Source organism: Parasteatoda tepidariorum, chromosome 7, assembly GCF_982258835.1.
Source record: "Parasteatoda tepidariorum strain Cologne lab strain chromosome 7, Ptep-v5.0, whole genome shotgun sequence".
Classification (NCBI taxonomy): domain Eukaryota; kingdom Metazoa; phylum Arthropoda; class Arachnida; order Araneae; family Theridiidae; genus Parasteatoda; species Parasteatoda tepidariorum.
Window position 1 is genome coordinate 29,547,127 of NC_141761.1, and position 25,425 is coordinate 29,572,551.

General features: G+C 29.5%; 1 protein-coding gene across 1 annotated transcript in view; it reads left to right on the forward strand.

Moving 5' to 3' along the window:
• The window catches only part of LOC107447541 (dynein axonemal intermediate chain 2-like), a 33,682-nt gene that overhangs the window by 6,120 nt on the left and 2,137 nt on the right, over window positions 1–25,425 (forward strand). The window contains exons 2-11 of the mRNA XM_087168723.1: window positions 2,754–2,915; window positions 5,181–5,296; window positions 7,138–7,277; window positions 11,022–11,135; window positions 13,203–13,387; window positions 14,399–14,521; window positions 15,557–15,736; window positions 17,394–17,437; window positions 19,508–19,643; window positions 19,730–19,876. Coding sequence (XP_087024849.1) covers window positions 2,754–2,915; window positions 5,181–5,296; window positions 7,138–7,277; window positions 11,022–11,135; window positions 13,203–13,387; window positions 14,399–14,521; window positions 15,557–15,736; window positions 17,394–17,437; window positions 19,508–19,643; window positions 19,730–19,876 — 1,347 coding nt within the window. The remainder of the gene's footprint in view (window positions 1–2,753; window positions 2,916–5,180; window positions 5,297–7,137; window positions 7,278–11,021; window positions 11,136–13,202; window positions 13,388–14,398; window positions 14,522–15,556; window positions 15,737–17,393; window positions 17,438–19,507; window positions 19,644–19,729; window positions 19,877–25,425) is intronic.

The following is a 25,425-nucleotide window of genomic DNA, read 5'->3' on the forward strand; positions in this document are numbered from 1 at the left end:
TGTCACCAAACCCTTTATTCGGACTAACTTCGGTGAATTAGGACTAACGAAAATGTTATAGTATAATAATAAATATATTATTTTTAAATAAATATTTTAAAGAGTTTATTAGTTTGAAGAATATAAATTGTGAAATAATCTATCTTTTAAGTGTATATTTTGAAATATTTCTACTAAATGTAAGTAAATAATTGAACAATATTAATGCTAGAAATAAAACTAATGTCACCAAACCCTTTATTCCTTTATTCGGACGGACTAACTTCGGTGAATTCGAACTAACGAAAATTTTAGATTATAATAACAAATATATTATCTTTAAATAAATAATTCAAAGATATTAGTTTGAAGAATATAAATTGTGAAATAATCCATCTCTGAAGTTTATATTTTGAAATATTTCTACTAAATGTAAGTAAATAATTGAACAATATTAATGCTAGAAATAAAACTAATGTCACCAAACCCTTTATTCGGACTAACTTCGGTGAATTCGGACTAACGAAAATGTTATAGTATAATAATAAATATATTATTTTTAAATAAATATTTTAAAGAGTTTATTAGTTTGAAGAATATAAATTGTGAAATAATCTATCTTTTAAGTGTATATTTTGAAATATTTCTACTAAATGAAAGTAAATAATTGAACAATATTAATGCTAGAAATAAAACTAATGTCACCAAACCCTTTATTCCTTTATTCGGACGGACTAACTTCGGTGAATTCGAACTAACGAAAATTTTAGAGTATAATAACAAATATATTATCTTTAAATAAATAATTCAAAGATATTAGTTTGAAGAATATAAATTGTGAAATAATCCATCTCTGAAGTTTATATTTTGAAATATTTCTACTAAATGTAAGTAAATAATTGAACAATATTAATGCTAGAAATAAAACTAATGTCACCAAACCCTTTATTCGGACTAACTTCGGTGAATTAGGACTAACGAAAATGTTATAGTATAATAATAAATATATTATTTTTAAATAAATATTTTAAAGAGTTTATTAGTTTGAAGAATATAAATTGTGAAATAATCTATCTTTTAAGTGTATATTTTGAAATATTTCTACTAAATGTAAGTAAATAATTGAACAATATTAATGCTAGAAATAAAACTAATGTCACCAAACCCTTTATTCCTTTATTCGGACGGACTAACTTCGGTGAATTCGAACTAACGAAAATTTTAGAGTATAATAACAAATATATTATCTTTAAATAAATAATTCAAAGATATTAGTTTGAAGAATATAAATTGTGAAATAATCCATCTCTGAAGTTTATATTTTGAAATATTTCTACTAAATGTAAGTAAATAATTGAACAATATTAATGCTAGAAATAAAACTAATGTCACCAAACCCTTTATTCGGACTGACTTCGGTGAATTAGGACTAACGAAAATGTTATAGTATAATAATAAATATATTATTTTTAAATAAATATTTTAAAGAGTTTATTAGTTTGAAGAATATAAATTGTGAAATAATCTATCTTTTAAGTGTATATTTTGAAATATTTCTACTAAATGTAAGTAAATAATTGAACAATATTAATGCTAGAAATAAAACTAATGTCACCAAACCCTTTATTCCTTTATTCGGACGGACTAACTTCGGTGAATTCGAACTAACGAAAATTTTAGAGTATAATAACAAATATATTATCTTTAAATAAATAATTCAAAGATATTAGTTTGAAGAATATAAATTGTGAAATAATCCATCTCTGAAGTTTATATTTTGAAATATTTCTACTAAATGTAAGTAAATAATTGAACAATATTAATGCTAGAAATAAAACTAATGTCACCAAACCCTTTATTCGGACTAACTTCGGTGAATTAGGACTAACGAAAATGTTATAGTATAATAATAAATATATTATTTTTAAATAAATATTTTAAAGAGTTTATTAGTTTGAAGAATATAAATTGTGAAATAATCTATCTTTTAAGTGTATATTTTGAAATATTTCTACTAAATGTAAGTAAATATTTGAACAATATTAATGCTAGAAATAAAACTAATGTCACCAAACCCTTTATTCGGACTAACTTCGGTGAATTAGGACTAACGAAAATGTTATAGTATAATAATAAATATATTATTTTTAAATAAATATTTTAAAGAGTTTATTAGTTTGAAGAATATAAATTGTGAAATAATCTATCTTTTAAGTGTATATTTTGAAATATTTCTACTAAATGTAAGTAAATAATTGAACAATATTAATGCTAGAAATAAAACTAATGTCACCAAACCCTTTATTCCTTTATTCGGACGGACTAACTTCGGTGAATTCGAACTAACGAAAATTTTAGAGTATAATAACAAATATATTATCTTTAAATAAATAATTCAAAGATATTAGTTTGAAGAATATAAATTGTGAAATAATCCATCTCTGAAGTTTATATTTTGAAATATTTCTACTAAATGTAAGTAAATAATTGAACAATATTAATGCTAGAAATAAAACTAATGTCACCAAACCCTTTATTCGGACTGACTTCGGTGAATTAGGACTAACGAAAATGTTATAGTATAATAATAAATATATTATTTTTAAATAAATATTTTAAAGAGTTTATTAGTTTGAAGAATATAAATTGTGATATAATCTATCTTTTAAGTGTATATTTTGAAATATTTCTACTAAATGTAAGTAATAACTGAACAATATTAATGCTAGAAATAAAACTAATGTCACCAAACCCTTTATTTGTAATGCATTCAGGTGAATACAGAGCAGCATGAGACGAGTACTACGGGAATGAACCATGTAGTTGGGGGCTGGCCATTCGATGTGGAATACAAAGATAAAGATCAAGTTACACGATTCACGAAGAGGATACAAAAAGAAGAAAATTTTATTGATTCCGTGAAGATGCTTGGAGAGGTAACAATTTTTAGAAAAAAAATATTTATACCTTTGGAAATAAATGCTGGGTGATTATAAAATAATTTTGCTTTTTTTTTGACTTACTGGTGAAGATAATGATCCAGGGATAGCTATGGCATAAAGGTATTATAAGGTATGAGTCTGGAAGTAGAAACTCTCCAATATAGCAGTGGGAGCTACAGATTAATATAGCATCGGCAAATTTCGATCTTTGAAAGAAAAAGATTTTTTTTCCAATATCTTCTGCAAGTTTATCCTTTTATAAATACTTTTTTTCCTTCTGATTGCTTTATTGTGTTAACTATGTACAGTCCGCAAAAAAAAAGATATCTGTACATCTATACCTGTACATCTATACCTTTTCATCTTAAGCAGACGTACTTATTTTTAGACATTGCCCATCTTTTTAAAACATCCCTAAGCTTGTTTCTAATCAAAATTATAAAGCTAAGTTGACGGAACAAGAAGTAAAATGAAACAAATATTGTAAAAATTTTGCTGGCTTTTACAGTATTGGGTTTTATTCCATTTTTCATAGCATCGTTTTCCGAAAGTTTAATTAAAACGAAGTTTTTGGCTAACAATTTTTAATTTTTTAGTTTTATTTAATTTTCTCTTATTTACAAATTTTGCTATACACTCTATTCTTATTATAAAATATAACTCTTATAGCTCTATCATAAAACTATTATAAATTATATTATAAAACTATTATGAAACTATTATGACCCTATTATAAAATATAACTATAACTCTTATTCTTATTATAAAATTAATAAGATTCGCTTATTAATTTTTAAAGTATTTCTTTTACCAAGAGCCATAAAAAGTCAATATTCCAATTAAGAGATTATTTTCTGAAGCTAGTAGGTAATAATTCTTGGAAGTAAGCGCTTTAAAAAAAAATCTGTCTTTAGAATTTGACTTAGCAGCGTCATCTGTTCAAACGAAGCAAGATGGCTAAATTTTCCCTTTTTAATGACGTTCGTTTACGTTAAAGATTTGAAACCAATTCCCTTTCAGACTCCCTGAATGAAGAGCAGGACATCGAAATGTTACGTGGTGTTTTTCATGATGAAACTGGTTTTACCGCATGAGCTTAAAAATATTGTTAAAAATGATTATCCAGCTTTCATGACACGAAAAATTCAAATAGCGACAGCTAGTTTTATTTTATCGAAAATACAATAAAACATTTTAAATGAAATTTTTATAGTTAACGTTTTTATAGAACGAACGATATAAACGTTTTTATAGAACGAATAGTGGGGATGCTAGATCGAGATGAAGAGAATAGAATGTAGTTCTGTTTTTTTTTCTTTTCTTTTTTGTACATCTTTTTGCTCTGTACATCGTTTTTTATTTTGAAATTGTATCGAAGTAATCATATGCACACAAGCAAAGTATTTTGAATATATTTTTGTGCAAATTCAATCATTGTATCATTTAACTTAGTTTAAAGGTGAAATAAATTTGCTGGATTTGCACGATTTAACTTACTAAGGTGTCAATAAATATGCCCTATATTAACTTAAGTACAATATGAGCTGCAAATATTCATTGCATTCTGACTTGAAGTATGCAATGGATATTGTGGATAACAGCATGTGATATAAACTATAAATATGTAAACTATAAATATATGTGATATAAACTATAAATAACTAAACACAGTGACGCGACAGCCCATAGAGGGCCAAGGTCTACTGTGCCCATCTCAGTTTTCTTAACCTTGGGCTCTGGGGTGCAGGAGCAGATGTTCCGGTCAGCCGATTGCGGAACCCCCAGTGTTTAGTTCCCAAGCATGCTTGGTACTCATTTATCAACCCACTGAAGGGATGAAAGACTGAGTCAACCTTGCCCTGCCCGAGGATCGAACAAGGGACCTGTGGCACGACAGTGCGAAGCGCTACCGCTCTGCCACCCGGCGTCATAAACTATAAATATGTGTATATTTATAGCTTGTATAGCGTTATAAGCTAAAAATAAATGTGAAAGCAGGCATTAAAATATGTTAATGCTAATTCCTTCCTAATTAGCTTAATAGTTTTTGTTTTAAACCACTTTTAAAATAAGTTAATTCTTGGCTCTCTATACCTCAGAGCTTTTCATAATGATAAATTATAAATTTGATCAAAGATTATAACCATTTATATTCTTTCTTTGCTTTTAAATTTTGTCCTTACAAACTTGATACATTATTTTTCATATGGTTTTGTATTTTTGAATAATACGTTTTACATTTATCGTTTTTTGTCTTAGCAAGTGGAGATGATTCTAATGGAAAATAATTCGGTCAACATTTACGAGGAATATTTTACTGAAGATTTGGATTTTCGAAATGATGAAGCGCAATTTAAAACTCGCAATGTATTTAGGTTCGTAAGAGATTTTTACAATTAATAATGATAATAATGTTATGAAATAACTATGAGATACATAACCTAAAGAGTGACAATTTCCGCACTTAACATAAAATTTTGTTGAAAATTAAATTAAGCGAACACATATGATACATATTTTACATTTATGCACACATTTACAATATATAATTCAAATTTTAAAATTTATGGTATGAAATTATTTATTTTAATCATTATATAGCCCAAAATCATTCATATTAAATATTTAATCATTATAAAGGGTTATTCATAAATCCCTCCGGGGCTTCGAAGCGTTATATTAAAAAAAACGAAGACGTTGGCAATAGAAGATATGAAGTTATTCCGAAAGTATTCAAGTTTTAATTTAAGCAGTTGCCGGTAGATGGCAGTAACATGTACCACTGAAGCCAGTTGTAGTAAAGAAAAATGGTGTTTACAGGCGGAGGGAATTATGAATAACCCTGTATAGCTTGTACAACAATCCTAAATATTTAAACAATAGTTATAAGGAAATTCACGTGCAATACTTGCTTCCATCTGTGGAAAAGTATAGTCTTTCTGTGTTGGAAGATTTTTTATAGAATGAAATTAAATTATCAAATGATAAATATGCTCTGAGCTGACACTTTATTATGGCCATTTCCTCAATATTTGTTGACGATTTTCTTCTTCTTCTTTAATTTAGAGTATTCTTGGTTTGGATTCTAACAAAATATTTATTGATAGGACGTTTTCTGCGCAAGCACTTTTTTATAGTGTGAGGCTGGATGGTTATGGACAAATGACTCTTTAAGTGCCTTTTACAAATTCTCAATAAGATAGATCTGAGGTTAGTGGAGCCAATCTAACAAAGTAAAATCTCCATGTTACTGAAACCAATTTTTTAAAAGACTAGCTGAATGCCGAGATGCGTTATTCTATTGAAAGAACTGCTGGTGGGATCAGTATTACAGGATGTACTTGTTCAAAAACGATGTATACGTAGGATGTTTAATCCAAACTATCACGTCAAACAGCGAACTTATTGAGAGACACTGTTCCCAGTAAATCAAGCATCACTGGTTGTGGTCAGTGAGGGGTGGGTAAGCAGTCTGTGAAGGAATTAACCCCTTCCTTCTCGCTCCCGTGAAAATGACGGGGTGAAGTTCCGCCCTCTATTTCTCGCTTTCGTGAAATTGACTGGCTGAAGTAGTAACTCGCTTATAAGAATAAAACTAATTCATTTCTTTTGCCCGGAAAACATTTTATTTCTCATTTTGCACAGCAGTAGCAGTACAAGGATATTTTTAAGGTAATTGTAGATAGTTCGTTTATTTTAAACTAGATGTCAGCACTAATCAAATACGTGTATTTGTGATATGTGATAAAAAAATAGGCACTTTTATGACCGTTTTTTTAAAAAAATTAACCGATCGTTAAGGGGTTAAGGGTGCACGGTATCAGTCCTCTTTAAACTGCTCTATCCTAAAGTTCGCAAGCAGGTCGTTTGACAGACAAAGCGGGGAGCCATCCCCACTGCAGAGGATCAAAATTGGGATAGCATGGTTTCGGATCATTTTTAGGAATGTTTCTTAGACCGTCGCCAGTACTCCATTGTTCAGCTTTAGTGCGGCGTAAATGAAGTACTGCTACCACACTACTACTATGTACATGAAGTAAAGATCCTAAACTATACTACCTCTCGAATGGCCACTCTATGACGCAAGAGCTGATTCGTATGAAACTGTTGGTTGGTCATAATAAAGTGACAGCTCAGCATAGATTTAATTTTCTCATACTATGTTGAATACTTAGATTTACGTATGATTTACTGATTATAATTATCATGTGATTAGGGACTTATGTGATATTAAACGGAAAGTTCTAGATTTATCATGGTCGCTGGATGGAAGCAACATTACTGGAGCATATTCAATTGACGAAATACATTTGAGTACATCCAGTTCCTACTGTGAATGCTATATCTGGGACATAGGTGAATGCATGTAACTTGATCACTTAAAATATAATCATATCCGTAAGCCAATATTTTTTTTTTCATTGCATAGAAATAAATTAATTTCATGATTTCTTCTTAAAAGGTATGCTGGAATAGCGTAAATAATATTCGTTAGTTATACTGTTTGTTTAGACAATATTAAATGCCTAAACTAAAAATATGAATTAAGTTTAAAATAGTCTTCAGTTTTTTTATAATAGGTCAAATTTGAGTTTAATCAAGCTTTAATAGTTTAAATTTTAAAATTATGTTTAGACTCACAGTACCCAAAAAATGACCAAAATATCGGGAAAAAAATTATTGCTTATAAAAAAACTTCAAACTATTTCAAATGCACTGAAAAAAAATCATCTCTTTATCTAAATTTTTAAAAAAATTTATGAATGATTTTAGATTGCCCTAATACAGAAACTTGCTCGGCAGACAGACTTTAAAGTGCTTTTTTTCGTAGATGATAATTTTGTGTTTTAATCTGTATTAAATCCCTATGGAGTTTTGTCTATTTAAGATAAAGCTTTGAAGCAAACTTTTTTATCTTAAGTATAAAACACTTATTTAAACTGTGTACAGATTAAGCACTTTATGAGGTATTACAATTTTTGCAGCATGTTAAATATACCTAACAGGAATTTTTAACCTTTCCTTCGACTTTTTTACCAAATAATCTATAAAAAATATTCTAATTGATATATCAACAAATGGATGCACAAAATTGTTAGGATGAATATTGTAAGCACTAAGAAATTTTTTTTTCTCGAAAATATGTTAAAATAAAAAAAAGCCTTAGGGATTTAAAAATTTGTATTTTTTAAATTTTTTTTAAAATTTCAAAAAAAATTAAACATTTTGATCATTTTTTGAAGATAAATTATTGATTATAAGTTAAATGAGCATGTAAAGCATCCACAAAATGAATGATTATACCTTTATTTAAAAAAATTGTTGTAAGGGTACTATGACCCCTTAATTTCTTTAGTGTGTAAATTGAAACATGAATTGTTGTTGCTAGGTCATATTTTTGTTTGAATATTGAATAATATTTTTATTTTTTAATATTGTTCATGCTAATAATTATAATGATGATAATAATTTAGAAAGTTGCTCATGAATTTCTACACATCCTCTTTTGCTGTAATGAAAAAAGTAACTATCTAAAAAAGTGGTAGCTAATTTGTGGATCACATAATAAAAATAATAAACCGTATCTATTTACTTTTACATTACTCTAATTATTTTAAAGAATATTAAGAATATCTAATAGAAAGGAATCTGTAAAATTATATGTTTGTTTGTTTATGTTAGAATAATTTAGTTCTTCTCTAATTACCACCGTCATTGTGCAGTGTGTAAGGTTTATTGGAAAAGAGTGTTGGAATATTTTTTGATCAACCTGACACTTAGTAAAGTTATTGCAAAGAGGCGATACGTCTTAGGTCTTATCAAAAAAATTTTATTGCGCAATTTGCTTGACTTACTTTAGGTAGTTTCGAATACTAACATTGTCGTGAAAGCTTATTGTAAATAATTTGTAAAAGATAAATTTCAAAAAGCCTACGCGAATTCTTTCTGATTGTGTAGGCTAATTGCGATCCACACTGTTCTTAATTAGCCTAAAGGCATAAAGAGTCTCTAAAAATATCAGTAAATATCGAAAAATACTTAGGACTTACTTAGTTTACTACAGAGATATTGGTTAACAGCAGATTGGGTAACTTAGTTTTAATCTAATTTACTGTTTTTGAAATTAACAGTATAGATATTTTTTATGTAGCTCCTGTGCGTGCAATAAGTTTTTTATTATTACTATTTTTTTTAATTTTTCAAAAAAAGAACTCTTATTTTAATAAACGGTGTTACATAAATTGAAATACATGATTTTAAGAAGTTAAAAAATAGTTATTATACAAAAACTGTAAATACTGCGCATGCAATAGAAACTGCATTAATAAAATACAGGGGTTAGACAAAGTAATGGAAGTACTTTCATTCTAACACATTTTCTGATGTTGCAACTTATTAAAAAAGTTCGATTTGAAGATCTTGAAAATTTAAAAAGTTTCAAGCAATTTTCTAAGTAGTTTTCTTACTTTTTAAGAGAAAGCTCAAAACGATATGGGGTTTTCCACAAATCTCATTTCCTACTATTAAACAAGATTTATTATCAAATGATTATACCCTTCTAATGATGGTCCGTATAACGAAATGTAATAGAATTAAGAAATAAAACTTGCGAAAGAAAAGGTACTCCTTATCCTTTAGAAAACTCATTTTCATTTTGAGCTTTCTTTTAAAAAGTAAGAAAACTACTTAGAAATTTACTTGAAAAGCTTCAAATTTTTAAGATATTCAAATTAGAAATTTTTTATTAGTTACCAAATACGATTCGTTATGGAAAAATTTTTTTTTAAATTTTTATCCCGCATTGCCGTATAAAAGAACTATTTTAATTGCTCATATCTTGAGCAGTTTCAAACGAATTTTTTTTTAAATTTTAAGGCAATAATTATGTAATCAATTTTAAATTGATCCAATAGTTTTGTTTAATTTTATTGAATATTTTTAAAGTTATGGCAGAAAAACGTAAACAATTTTTTTCACAATTTTTATAAAAGTCTTTATATCTACATAAATATTTAAGCTAGCTTTACTAAATTTTGTACAATTATCGCCTGTAATAACCAAAATGATAGTTATACGTTACAAATTTTTAACTACATTTTTTGTCATAGGGTGTTCAAAATTTTTTTTTGTTTGTTTGTAACTTATTATCGGTCTCTTAAACCTTAAAAAGCTTCAAGCTTCATTGATATATTTGAGAAATGGCACGATATAAACATTTCTAAATTTATAAACTGATTCTCTAAATATTTTTTGAGAAATTTAAAAAAGAAATTTGCCAGCATCCAAGTGTTTCCATTATTTTATCCAACCCCTGTATATATTATTCAGTTAGTAAAAGAAATAATAATAAAGAATTGATGGATGAAATGTAGAGCTTTAGGGCCATCAGACACTGTATCAGCTTTACTGCATGAAACAAATAATGTTCTCTAGGGAAGTCAAATAAAATAAGTCAAATGTAAAAGAAAAATAAAGAGAAACGACGACATGCAAAATATTTTTGAATTGCTTTTTGATTTTATAAGTATATTTTATGCTTCCAGTGCATACCACAGAAATTCAATTTATGTGCAGGGTGCTCTCGTAAAGACCACCTTTAATATGTAATTTTAGAATCGTCATAAAAAAATGAAAGTGAAAAAGCGCACGCATTAAGGGTTGCAAACTAATATTTAAGGTATGAAAAACGGAAACGTTATCGATGTCTGATAAATTGCAGAACATGTAAATCAGTTGATCTCAATAAATTCAGGTTTGATTTTCGGGAGAAAACAGAAAGAAGTTGAAGACGACTGTTAAAAACTCCTTCAAGTTTCAACCTCCAATTAATTCCGTTTTGAAGTTGCGCATTCATATTGCATTTACATGCGTCATCCTGCACTGTAATTTGTCAGATTTCGATGGAAATTCGTTATTCTTCGCTTAAATATTAATTTGAGACTCCTTAATTGAGAAATGTAGATATTTTTATCTGAGTATAATATTATGTGGACCGCATTGTAAGCGAATTAAAGGAGACACATTGTTAAAAAATTTCTTATTGAATGTTATTAACCTGTAGTGTGAAGAGGTACAATTTTTACTTATTTTATGATTTAGAGAACTGCAATGTTCCTTATTGCACTTTGCTGCCAAGGGCTTCCTTAAATGTTGTAGAATATTCACCTCGAGATTTAGAGTTGCTCCTTGGTGGATATGGCAACGGACAAGTTGGTGAGTATGTTGAGGTTAAATTATTCAAAATTGTTAATTTAATAAAATGTAAACAAAGGAATTTTCCAACAATTTATTGAAAATAATAATTGACGATTAGGGTAGGTTTTTCTTTACAACCCAGTCACAGTGGAGCTCTTTAGAAACACTCAAACGGCTGAAGATCTGCCATCTTTCCGTTAATTTTGGCTTGTGTTCGATCAATCATTGTTACGATTTTACTGAACAAAACATGACAAGAAGATATAATTAACGTAAAGGTCAGGGAAGTAATTATTGAGATACAATTTACAGCAAGAACTAATAATTTAGAATGTATAGGTGAGAGTGGGGTCAATTGTAACATTTTTTACTTAACTATTTTTAACTAACAAAAAATCCAATATATTATTAGTATTTATTGACAGACGTGTAAAGTAGACTATCCTCTACTAGAAGAAAAATAAATACCTGATTTTAAATATTATTATATTAGTCATTAACAATTTTTGACAGTCGTGCACTTGTTACAATTGTCCCCACTTACGGGGTCAATTGTAACAGTTCATAAATTCAACTAAAACATAGTTAATTATACATATTATCATAGTTGTGATATATTTTTTTATTGATCAAAATAGTAGTGATATTTTAGGAGTAAAAATAATAATGAACAGAGACCTAAAGGGTTAAACTTTTAACTTTTAGGGGTTAAAAATTTTAATTTATGCTGTGAAAGGTGGCAAATTAAATAATGCACATGCAACATAATATTAATGCTACAGGAAACTATTGGTGGTTCTTAAAGAGTTAAGTAATGGTTTGTAAATATAAGATTATTTATTTTCAACTGTTACAATTGTCCCTTTACTTATTGTTACAATTGTCCCCAAGACGCCATTTCAGCTTCATTTGTTAAAAACAATGCTAATTAATTAGCAAAACTAATCTTTTTTTTATTGAAATGTTAATTAAGGTGTCCTCTTATATATTCGGTTACTAATTTTTATTTGTTTAAGCAAAATTACTTTGTTACAATATAGTATTCTAATACCAAAAAAATACTTGCGGGGCGTGAAAATATCTTTTGCGATGTAACTCTTTCAAAAGTACATAAAAATGGTTGCCATCAGGGGTGTAGATGTAGATTTGTTAACTGCACCTTGTGCGCCACCTAGAAATCAAATCTAGAACCCGACACTCGAAATTTTTGCTCTGTTACAATCGTACCCTGTTACAATTGACCCCACTTTCCCCTACTCTCATTAGTTCTTGAAATAAAATTAATTTGTTTGGTAATCCTACTCACATCACAGAAAGTACATTAAAGCGTATTCGAATTAGGTTTAACAGAACAAAAGCGTATTGAGTACATAAAATTATTTAAAATGGTTGACGGATTTAAGTAAAACTTTTTAATTATATTACACAATTAATGACATACATACAACCATTTGATTTCTCTTAAATGGTAAGCGACGAGCAATTCTCGTGCTCGATTCAAATCAATCTATAGTTGACATTCGACGATTTCCAAAAGTAGCCAAAATGGCGTTTTCTGTGGCAAACACAATTCATGAATCGTGTAAATATGCGTGAGCCTGATGTAAGCATTCTCCATTAATCGTGTTTAGCATTAAAAACATTACTTAAAATATGCAAAAGATACACCCGATTCGGTGTTCACTTGAAATAATGCATTCATTCACTCACTTTTTGGAATTTTCAAAAACCAAATTCGGAGTGGTATAACCATAAAATTTTTCTTGTGTACTTTCGCGATTTGACAATCTGAGTAATAAGAAAATTAATAGCTAAATTAACCGTAAGTAAATTTCAAATTTTTTTCTTCCTCGGAATTGTTTGAGGCAGGCTACTGTTAATAAACAGTGTGACATTCCGAGGTGAACATACAAAATCGTACCGTTTCTTTGTAATAATAAGTTCGTTTAATTTTTGAGTATGGAATTGGGCAGTTTCGGAATATATAAATTCATTTGTTACTTCAACATTTGTCAAAATTAGAGGTTCGTTGTGCCCTGCCGTTTTCATTCTAAGGGCTTAAATTTTCTTCTTCTTTTTTAATAGGTTTGTGGGATGCAAGAATCGGAGGCAAGGCTCAACAGACAACACCCATTAATGTCAGTCACAAAGAAAGTGTATCAGATATAACGTGGATTACATCAAAGAGTGGATTAGAATTCGTTTCCGCGTCAAGAGATGGAAAAGTCTACTTAGTTTTAATCTATTTTCTTTCTCAATATTTTATTACATAATTTTTTTTACTAACAAAAAAACTTTTTTAAACCAGTAATTGTCATAAACTCACCTCGCAGGTTTCCTGCCTGGAACAACAGACCGAAGAACAACGGACAGCAAACAACCTACAACATTCATTAATGTCTCTTTTCTTACATTATTAATCAATATAGAATAAAAGAAAAAAAAATTCCAAAAAATGTTTTATGATCATTAAGTTTTGTTGATCATTGAGTTGATTCATAACGAATGAAAAATATATTCCAAAATTATGAATAATAGTTGTTCAACAAGAAGAATTTGGGCTGAAAATCGTCAAATTTTGAAAGTTATCAATCAAATTAAAATATTTAATTTAAAAATTTAAATATTATATAAAAGAAATTAAAAAAGCTAAACAAAGTAAATTTACTGGTCATGACCTCTTTTTGGAATCATATATTAATGGTCAACGATCAACGAGAAATAAAGAACTACAGGGCTATTCATAATTCCCTCCGGGGTTTCGAAGCGTTATAGTAAAAAAACGAAGACGAATATGGCAAAAAAGAACATATGAAATTATTCCGAAAGTATTCAAGTTTTAATTTAAGCAGTTGCTGGTAGATGGCAGTAACATGTACCACTGAAGCCAGTTGTAGTAAAGAAAAATGGCGTTTATAGGCGGAGGGAATTATGAATAACTCTGTATTTGGTATATCCAGAAAAGAGAAGTTAGTTAAAATGAACTTGAATGTCGATATTTTCGTTTCAATTGAATATACTTACTGAGACACAACTACTTTTGTAAATATTCTTGTTAATTTGGAAAAAAGAAAAATTTCTGAAAATAATTTTGAGCTTTCGGAACCTTTTTTCAAAAACATTATGAATTTATACAAGCTTCATAAATTGTTCTACCGGGTAACTTTAAACTTCGCTAATAAATAGAGGACATGTAGGAATTTTTATCTTCAATTTTACTTAACAATGTTCTAAATAATGAAACATTTTAATAAAATTCTTTATTCATTTAATTTCTTCCTTTTCAGCTATACTGCTGGGATTCTAGAAACATGGTCCAGCCCAATTTATCAATGCCTCTTATACAAAATACAAACCCAGACGTCTGCTATAACATAACATGTCTAGAATATGACTCTACACTAGTAAGACACTTTCTTCATTTTATGTAAAAAAAAAGAATCTGTATGTTACAATTTGAACAAATTACAAGGTGTGTCTGAAACGTTCGGTATATGTATAGATGTCCTTTGGGACATTGGGAGCAAAGCGAAGTCACAATACGATCATATGCATCTGCAGATAGAGACCCATGAGGAAACGGCACATCGCAAAGGTCATTAAAAACTGAAGTAGATTAGTCTCCTACAAAAAGTTGATTGGGGTAAAAAATAAGCTAAGTTGAGATGAAACAGCGGATAAACAACGTTTTGTTACTAACTGGACACGTTTACGATTTGTTTTACAGTTTTCCAGGAAGAAAGGGAGGCCTTGGTTGATTATTTTCTGTTCGACATCCATGAATTGTGATGACTGATATTTTCCAACGGGATAGTCCCATGCTGTTGGATAATATCTGTCATCATATCTATGACCATATACGCATGACCACCCGATGGATATCAGAGGAATTGTGAATCAGCAATAACAGATCATTCGCAAAGATTTGGGTAAGCGCACGATTTGCCCCAGTTTTGTGCTATACCCATTGAAGACGAGTGAAATTTGTACTATATAATCGTTCTTAAAGTGACTTGTGCTCATACCAGCAGAACATTATGACCATGAACAGTCATTGTGAAGATCTGAGGTTCTATCCCCCCCCCCATCGATGGGTGCGCAATGGTGACCACATTGCACTAGTATGTCGTTGGCTATGAAATTGAGAAGTCTTATTCTCTATCAACCTTTTACAAAGGGATATTGCGGAAATGTATTTCTACGAAAATCACATTGCGCCAAGCTGATGGTACTTGATAAAAGGAACTGAACCCACTCTGAACTTTCCAGGCGCACCTTGTATATGCACTTTTTAAGGCAGATAATGATTTTAATTCATAAAATAGTATAATAACTTGGAGTATTTAACATACGGAAATGAAATGTAGACATATTTTGAAAAGTTTTTCAGAATGATTTAACTACATCTTTTTACTGAATGTAATTAAATATTTTTTTAGCCGAATCGGTTAATGGTAGGAGCTGAAGAAGGAACAGTTCTTTCATGCAATCGTAAATACAAAGATCCAAAGGAAATCATCACAGGATCGTACCCTTCAAGATATGGACCAGTACTTGATATTTCCAGGAATGTGTTTTTTCCAAAGCTCTTCGCATCTTGCAGTTGTTATGGCGTTGAGGTATGCTTTCTTAGCAATAAAAATGTTTAAAAAGTCAAATTATAAGTAAATAAAAAAATTCAAAATAAAAAATAATATTTTTAAAAACCACGTTTTTGTAGTGGGGAATAATAATTAAAAAAAAAATTGAAAAACGAAAAACGTGGGGCGCATGAAATACATAACAGTAATGTTATATTAGTGTGTGTATGTGTGCTCTTGAGAATATGTGTATGGTATAACTGTAATTGTATCAGAATCTGGATGTGGAATATGTTTGTGTATATGCAAATGTATGTTGATGTATATGTGTCTGTGCATGTGTATGAGTAAGAAAATGTGTATGTGTATATGTACTGTTATGTATTTCATGCTCCCCACGTTTTTCGTTTTTCAATTTTTTTTTAATTATTATTCTTCACTACAAAAACGTGGTTTTTAAAAATATTATTTTTTATTTTAAATTATAATTTTTTAAATTTTTAATTTTTGTTTTATATCTTTCAAAAATTATTACTTTTCAATTATTATTCTTCACTACAAAAAACGTGGTTTTTAAAAATATATATTTTTATTTAGACTATTTTTCTCAGTCAAGAGTAGTCATGACTACTACATGACCACTACTAAGATAATAGAACTTTCATTTTAAATTAGGGATGCAAAAATCTTTGTAGAAAAACAATACCATTACGACTTTCATTAGTTTTATGCTGATGACAACCAAAACAATCTGGAAATGAATGAGGAAAAACTGGATCCTACCACGTGATTTTTCAGCCAATAAAAATCTTTCCTCCTGACATTTAAAACTAATTTGAAATAATAGAATCGACAGCAAAAGACGAATTTTTTTTTAAAACTTTAATTTTATTTTACTTTGTACGTCTTTTTTCTCTTCATTTTCATGCATTGTCATCCAATTCTGAACTATATGTGTCAAATTTGAAGTTTGTAGTTAGTCGGGAAGCTAGTTTAAAATCGATTACAAAATTCCACCCGGACAGACATAAATAGAAAATCCATAAGCTAAACGCAAGAGAACTGAAACTAAATAATTCTGCCTATCTAAGTAAAACAACATAAACTAATTCTGCCTATTTGTAGAATTATTCTTCAAATTAAGACTCAAAGCAAAAGTAAAGTGAATGAAAATTATTTTCTACGCGAGGAGGAAATAAATACGCAATCAAAATCACTATTGAGGGAGGCGAGTGTACTAAATATAAAAACATGTTTGGTTGCCGGTTGAAGCTTACAAGTGTTTCTAATAAATAAGCGTGTTTCAACTTTGTTTTCTTTGATAATCAAATAAGTTTTGATGTTATATGCATTCACCTTCATTAATAGTAATTTACGAGATTAAAGTAAAAAAATTATTTTCTCGTTTGAGTATTAGTTAGAGATCTTCAATGTGTGCACTTTTTTGACGTAATTTTAACAAGGGTTCTAAAAATAGATAAAAGGATCACGGAACTCCTTCCTCATAAAACTTCCAGCACAGTTTAAGTTTGAAGTTTTGTTCTGAGTTTAAAGGTACTCAAACAGTGACAAAGAACTTTGCAGAGTGCCCTTAAACATTCTAAATGTTTTCATAAATATTAAATCATGAATATTAATCTTTTAAAATTATAATGTGTACAATATTCGTATTTGAGACAAACGTTTCCTATTTCAGGTATGGTCTGAGGACCTCACTGAATCTCCAATGATAAATTTAAAGTAAGTATTCAATTAGTACTTTAATTTTCTTTCCTCCTCAAAATGTAGAAAGTACATTGGATAATTATAACTTTAACTTTAAATTTGTTACCTTTAACCATGAACATACTTAAATATATTGAATAAAGTTAACATAGGTAAAAATAAATGAGTAAGGAATTCCAATACAAACGAAAATAATAAAACTTTTTTCTTTTAATTTATTCACAAAGTTTTGCAAATTTACTTGTTCCTAAATTTTTGTAAGTTAGTTTGAAATTTAAAATATCAGTATTGATGAACTGATAAAAATGCATATTAGGAGTACACCTAGATTCATCGTTTCTGATCTGCTACCCTAACGAGCACTACCCTAGACTTTAGCATAGGGAATTCAAATCCGATCCAAGCAATGATATGTGTGAATATTTAACCCTCTATCTCGACCAGGGCAAGCTTGATTAAACAATCAATCAAATAATATTGCTCTTTGACTGGAGGTTTTTTTTTTTGCACTTCTTCATTCACATTAAATAATCGCTCGTCGAGAATTAACATTTGCACTCACGTTTTATTACGATACATTTCGTAAATTAACAGCCTGGATAATTGAACTTCATCATTACATGTTATACGTTTTAATGCAAACCTCCACTTCCACATCAAATAATCGTTCATCAAGAGTCAACATTTGCATTCAAGTTTTATTATGATACATTTCGTAAATTAACAGCCTGGATAAATGAATTTTATCATTACATGTGATACGTTTCAATGCAAACCTCCACTTCCACATCAAATAATCGTTCATCAAGAGTCAACATTTGCATTCAAGTTTTATTATGATACATTTCGTAAATTAACAGCCTGGATAATTGAACATCATTACATGTGATACGTTTTAATGCAAACCTCCACTTCCACATCAAATAATCGTTCATCAAGAGTCAACATTTGCATTCAAGTTTTATTATGATACATTTCGTAAATTAACAGCCTGGATAAATGAATTTTATCATTACATGTGATACGTTTCAATGCAAACCTCCACTTCCACATCAAATAATCGTTCATCAAGAGTCAACATTTGCATTCAAGTTTTATTATGATACATTTCGTAAATTAACAGCCTGGATAATTGAACTTCATCATTACATGTGATACGTTTCAATGCAAACCTCCACTTCCACATCAAATAATCGTTCATCAAGAGTCAACATTTGCATTCAAGTTTTATTATGATACATTTCGTAAATTAACAGCCTGGATAATTGAACATCATTACATGTGATACGTTTTAATGCAAACCTCCACTTCCACATCAAATAATCGTTCATCAAGAGTCAACATTTGCATTCAAGTTTTATTATGATACATTTCGTAAATTAACAGCCTGGATAAATGAATTTTATCATTACATGTGATACGTTTCAATGCAAACCTCCACTTCCACATCAAATAATCGTTCATCAAGAGTCAACATTTGCATTCAAGTTTTATTATGATACATTTCGTAAATTAACAGCCTGGATAATTGAACTTCATCATTACATGTGATACGTTTCAATGCAAACCTCCACTTCCACATCAAATAATCGTTCATCAAGAGTCAACATTTGCATTCAAGTTTTATTATGATACATTTCGTAAATTAACAGCCTGGATAAATGAATTTTATCATTACATGTGATACGTTTCAATGCAAACCTCCACTTCCACATCAAATAATCGTTCATCAAGAGTCAACATTTGCATTCAAGTTTTATTATGATACATTTCGTAAATTAACAGCCTGGATAATTGAACATCATTACATGTGATACGTTTTAATGCAAACCTCCACTTCCACATCAAATAATCGTTCATCAAGAGTCAATATTTGCATTTAAGTTTTATTGTGATACATTTCGTAAATTAACAACCTGAATAAATGAACTTTATCATTTGATATTATTTATTTAAATGCAAACCTAACGACTAAATTGATCCAAAAAGTAGTCAAATTCAGCAAAATTTTCTGAGCTCATTTTTAAGAGTTGTTTTGAGTGAATTACTTTTAACATACTTTTTCTTTACTTTTTCTTTTCACAGAAGTCCAAAAGGGTATGTAACGGATGCGATCTGGAGCCAAAACCATCCGTCATTTTTATTGGTGACAAAAAGCACCGGTCATCTTGAACTATGGGATATACTTATTAAGCATCATTGCCCAGTTTTGTCTGTTAAAGTAAGTGCTGTGATAATGAAAAACTTCTTATTTAAACACTAAGTTTGATCACAGTTGCTCAACTACTGTAAATTATTTCCCATTAGTTTGAAACAGAAGGCTTGATTCGTCTGAATCACAAACAGCACAGCAATGAAGTGGCTTGTTCAACTCCGAATGGATGTATTTTACTGATTGAAGTACCAGAGTTTACTGCATTTTCCTTGAAGCAAGAAAAAAACTTAATGGCAGCAGTAAGAAAATAATATTAAATATATGTTAGGGAACTTAAAGAAAAAGCTCTCGTTAATTTTAATTACACTCTCCTGAGAAGCAAGCATTAAATGTGAAAAGTGCGATTTTTTTTTTCTTAGAAGAAAGAAAAAAATAAAACGCATTTTTGAGTAGCTAAGAACAAAGTAAACTCATAAATGCGAAGAAATATTTATTTAAGAATAATTTCAATTAACTAACTTAATTATCATTTTTTAATTATCGTCCTGTTCGGAAAATTTTTCGCGATGAAAAAGAAAGACAATTTTCTTATAGTGAATAAATATTTTATTGAATTATACAGAGTTATTCATAATTCCCTCCGGGGTTTTGAAGACGAATATTGCAAAAAAACGTATGAAATTATTCCGAAAGTATTAAAGTTTTAATTTTAGCAGTTGCCGGTAGATGGCAGTAACATGTACTACTGAAGCTAGTTGTAGTAAAGAAAAATGGCGTTTACAGGCGGAGGGAATTATGAATAATCCTGTATATTATCCATTCTGGTGCAATATATTTTGCAATCTTCTTTTGCAGTAGCGTGATTCCTAGTACATGAAACTTTTGTTCTATACAGGCAAAAAAGCTGATGCAGATTATTTTTGACTTCTTCATTTGAAGTAAAGGTATTACAGCCAAAACATTTTTGTAGCGACCCGAACAAATATTGCAGACAACCTATTTCAGATCCCTAGTGAGGATGCCCTTCGAAAATGGATAATTTTCTTGACATTTGAGAACCAAATCACAGACGTCTAATGCAACGGCTTAAATTTCTTTCTGTAAGAATATAAGAAACCCCATATGTCGAAATTTCAAAATCAACCTAGGCGTTTCAAATGATCATGTTGCTGTTGTTGATTTTCCTCTTGGTCTCTAGAGCCTTAGACCAAGTCCAGAAGATCATGTCGCATCAGCAAGTCATAGACAGTCTCTCTATCACTCATCAGTTGCTTCACAGAGGCACCAATGCAATCTAAAAGATGAGATGGAGAAGCGATGACCGAGCAATGACAATTGGCATAGATCTTTTCTTTCGCTCTGAAGGTCAAACACTTTATATGTCCGGTCTTAAGTCTTGACAAAGCTGTTTGAGTAAATCTAAGACAAGTGCACTGCAGGGATAATCCGGGGCATTTGGCGGCATACCAATCATGATCTGGTGGGTGTCAAATGATCATGAATGTTCGAATTCGACAAATTTGATCTGTCAACGATCTCACGAGTTTGCATAAGCTAATACCTTTATTGTGTCCTCATCAGTCTAAAATGACGTAGTTTCATCTTAATCGAAATTTCACCGAATCGATATTTTGCGAACCAGTTTTGGCACTGGCGCACAGTCAATACACATCGATTTTTTTTTCTTGCTTAAACATCACCTTGCTTTTCGTTAGTAAAATGGTCACCCGATTGACATTCGTCATTTAGGTATCAGTTGGGTAGATTTGTTGGGAACTCTTTCATGGGCCGACGTTGCTCCCACAGTTAGGACAGATAGTACAGAGAATGAAAGAACATCCATGCCTTGTCCAGGATTTGAGCCCAGGACCTTTCTGATGTTAAGTCAGCTCCCTGACCACTACACCTTCGGTCAGAATGGAAAAGAAAGGCCTAAAATTTTGCTTTTCACTTTCTGTCTTTGACTAACAAAAACTGCGTAGAATCAATCGAACTTTTTTACAAGTAAGCCTTCCTATATCAGCTTTCAAAATTTATAATGATTATACGGCTTGAAAGCAAAGCTGGTGGTGAAAAACTACAATGAATTCCTCTGTTGGTAAAAACAAAACTCAAATAACTCAATATAAAAAATGATAAATTTTAATTTTTAGCATTTTTTTACGAATGGATTGAAGTATAATTTAGTAGGGCATTTCTACGCTATTTGGCTAGAAAACAAAGTACACTAGAATTGCCATGAAACTGTTGAAAATGTAACTTGAATCAAATGTACTTGATGTAAATGTTAAGGCATAATTTTTCATTGCTATTGAAAATATGACAAGGTCAGTCTGGCTTTAATTATAATTAATCTACATTTTTAATATGCCACTTGAATACTCATCTTTGAAAGAACTTCGAAATAATTTACAACATATAACAAACTCAAGAATTTTATTTAAGGAACAATGAATGAGAATAGGGTGAAAAATAAGTCCTTAAGTAGTTTCTGCATGACTCAAAAATTCTCAGCCACTACAGATTGTGAGGCGGTCATTTAAGTATTTAAGCGTCGTTGTCCCCATTTTTCCAGAAATTAAATTAGCTAATAATTCAATTTATTAGCTATTATTTAGGATAAGAATTCACGAGAGTAAAGGATAATAAAAGTCATACCTAATATCATTGTTCCAGCTTTAATATTTCAGTTAGACTTTGTAAAAAAATATAACAAATCTTAACTCTAACTTCTTTAAAAGTTTTGTGACGAAAAAGAAAGTTTTGTGATAAAAAAAGTTTATTTTTATTGCATAAACGTTACACTATCATTAAAAATAGATTAACAGGAAGCTAATTCTATTGTTACTTTCTTAAAATCAGTTTTGAGAGTTTATTTATTGTACAAAATCAAAAGATAGTTAACATTAAAAATAAACAAATATTTTTCTCTACAGAAAAATTTATCAAAATTTGTTTGACCATTATAATAGTCATAAGAAGTAATAATAACTCATTGGAAAAAAATAGTTTTAAAATATCTATATTTTCATCATTTGTTTTTGAATTTTGAATATTTTTAGAAATTTTGAAAGTACTTTATTGAACACCTTAAAAAATTAGATTGTTTCTAAACTACACCCTTGTGCAAATTAATTGAAACAGACTCAATAAATTCAGGAAACTAAGAAAAAATGCTATTTTATTTAAATTTATACAAACTCAGAAATTTTTAGCACATAATATGATCTCCACGTCACTTTATTAACATTTGGACAGGATTCGGCACCGATTCCACTAATTTTTTGCAGTCATTTATAATGTTTGTGTCCTTGTACCACACATGAATCAACGCCGTGATTAGCTTCTCCATAGTTGTACAGTCCATATTTAATAAGCGATTCTTGTATATGGCCCAGAGATTCTCAATTGGGTTGATATCCGGAGAGTTCCCTGGCCATTCCAATGTCTCAATTTGATTCTCAGACATGAATTTCTTGGCAATTTTATACGTATGGCAAGGAGCTAAATCCTGTTGAATAATCCCTGTTCCATCAGGGTATCGTTTCTTCAACTCTGGAACAATTTTTTTTACCCAGAATAGTAATGTACTGCTCAGAACGCATCATACCGTCAATAGGCAGCAAAGGTCCAACCCCATTGTAACCGAAACAACCCCAAACATCTTCTTTAAAAAACACGAAAAAAAAGTGTGTTTCAATTAATTTGCACAAGGGTGTAACTTCTAAGCCTTGAGATTGTCTGTTAGTCATCACTATATGAGAATGATCAAGCGATAGTAAATTATTAGAGTAAATTATCCTGAGAATAGATTAGGTCATTTTTTCCTTTGAATTTCATTAAACTCATAGAGATTTAATGTAGGTAGAGTGAACTTTGCAGGTCAATTTTTTGTCCTAATAATAAAACGATGTATTTCTACTTTCTGTTTTTTGTTTTGTTATTGCAATGTAAGATTATCTGTAAGGAAAACTTTAATAAGAAAGGATTTTATACACTTCACACGTAAGCAATTTCTTATTGCTTACGATGCAGTGTAAAATAAGCAATTTCTTATTGCTTATTTTACACTGCATCGTCTCCAATATTGCTTTAAAAAACAATATTCTATAAAAATAGAATGAAATAACAGGGTCTAAGTTACTGTCATCTAGCTAACAAACATCTTGATCTTCTAAATTTGAATCAGAAAATGATTCTAACAAGGCCATTGTTTGTTGTATTGTTATTCATCTCTTAGACACGGAAAATTGAAGCAAAATTTGTAAATGAGACAAATAAAAAAAGGACACACTTTTTTTTAACTACATTAATAACAAAATATTTATAACAAAAATAAAGTAAAGCATAAGAATAAAAAAAAATTATCAATAGCGAGAATCTGTTCAATACCATGGTTGGGAACACAGTGACAAACCTCGTTAATGTTAAATTTTAATTCAATCATTGTTAAATAACACAAAAAATTATAAAAGCCCCCTAAAAGTTATCACCTTATCAGAAAGAATTTCTTTTCAAGAATCAAGAACAGCGAAAAACACTGTTCATGAAAGAATGCATATCTTCCGTTACTTACTAAGTATTCTGCACTATCGTTCTGTTATCAGCCCCAGTAGATTCATAACAAAGGAAGTTGAATCAAGACGCATGCATCCCGCCTTTTCCATTCAAGCATCATTTTTATCTTTGAATAAGTGTCATAATACTTATTGAATGAAACTCCCATTACAGCACCTAACAATGAATCACTTGAAATCTAAAAACAGAACCCTTGAAACGCCAATGTTCCAAAACTAGAACATTTGGTAATAAACTAGTATTTTGATTTCATGAGCTTAAAACAAAATTTTAATTTGGATGTCTATAAGAGAGGGTTATATTTTCCCCTATATATAAGTTTTGTAGTCGTATAATGACAATTGGATTTTTGGTAAATTATATTATAGGCAGATAAAAATTTACAAAGTATAACGAATTTCTAATATTCATAAAAAGTCAAACAGTTATGAAAACAAATACCAAAAATACTTCATGATAAACTGTATTAAAAATAGTATTATTCAGTGCTTAAAACTAGATAGCCTAAGGAAGTCATTTTGACAGCTTTTAATTTTCATTAGAAAAACAATAATGTATATCACGACACAATTTCTTAGAATTTTATGCAACATATAATTTTTTTATTGTTAATATTTACTAATAGCTTGTTATGTAACTGTAAATAATATAGAAAATATATTTTAAACAAATCTCTTCACACATTATTTATTCTTTTGCAATCCAGTCATTTTGATTGCTTTTGGGCAATATAGGTATATACTATAAGTTTCAGTCCTTCTAGTATTAATTTCTCTTTATGTTCAAACTCAAAGTCCATTTTTCATTTTTGCGACATTAACATATAAACGGTTAAGGTGATAAAATTCTTTTTTATCTCTAAATTTTAAATTATACTTTATTATTCGACTCCTAGACAAATCTAAAATCATTTCTAATAAATGTTTTAAGAAATGAAAACGTATAAATCAGTTTGTTTCAACCTGAAAAGATATTCATGATTTCACAAGTTGCTTTACTATTGCAAATTATACTCAAGATTAAAATTTACACAACACGTTTCTTATGTACTTCAATAGCGATAAATTAATTAAAAAAATTATTTTCAGGGCTGATACAAAATAAGTTCAGATGTTTCTGAAAGTTACGGAATCAAATTATAGCTAGTTAGATCACAAGATACAGCTCACCGACCACAGTGCTGACGTAAAATATCCTCAGTGGTAGACGGATCATGGGTTAGAGTCCGCTTGCGTCAGGCTAACCGTGGGAGGTTTTCGTGTTTTTCCTG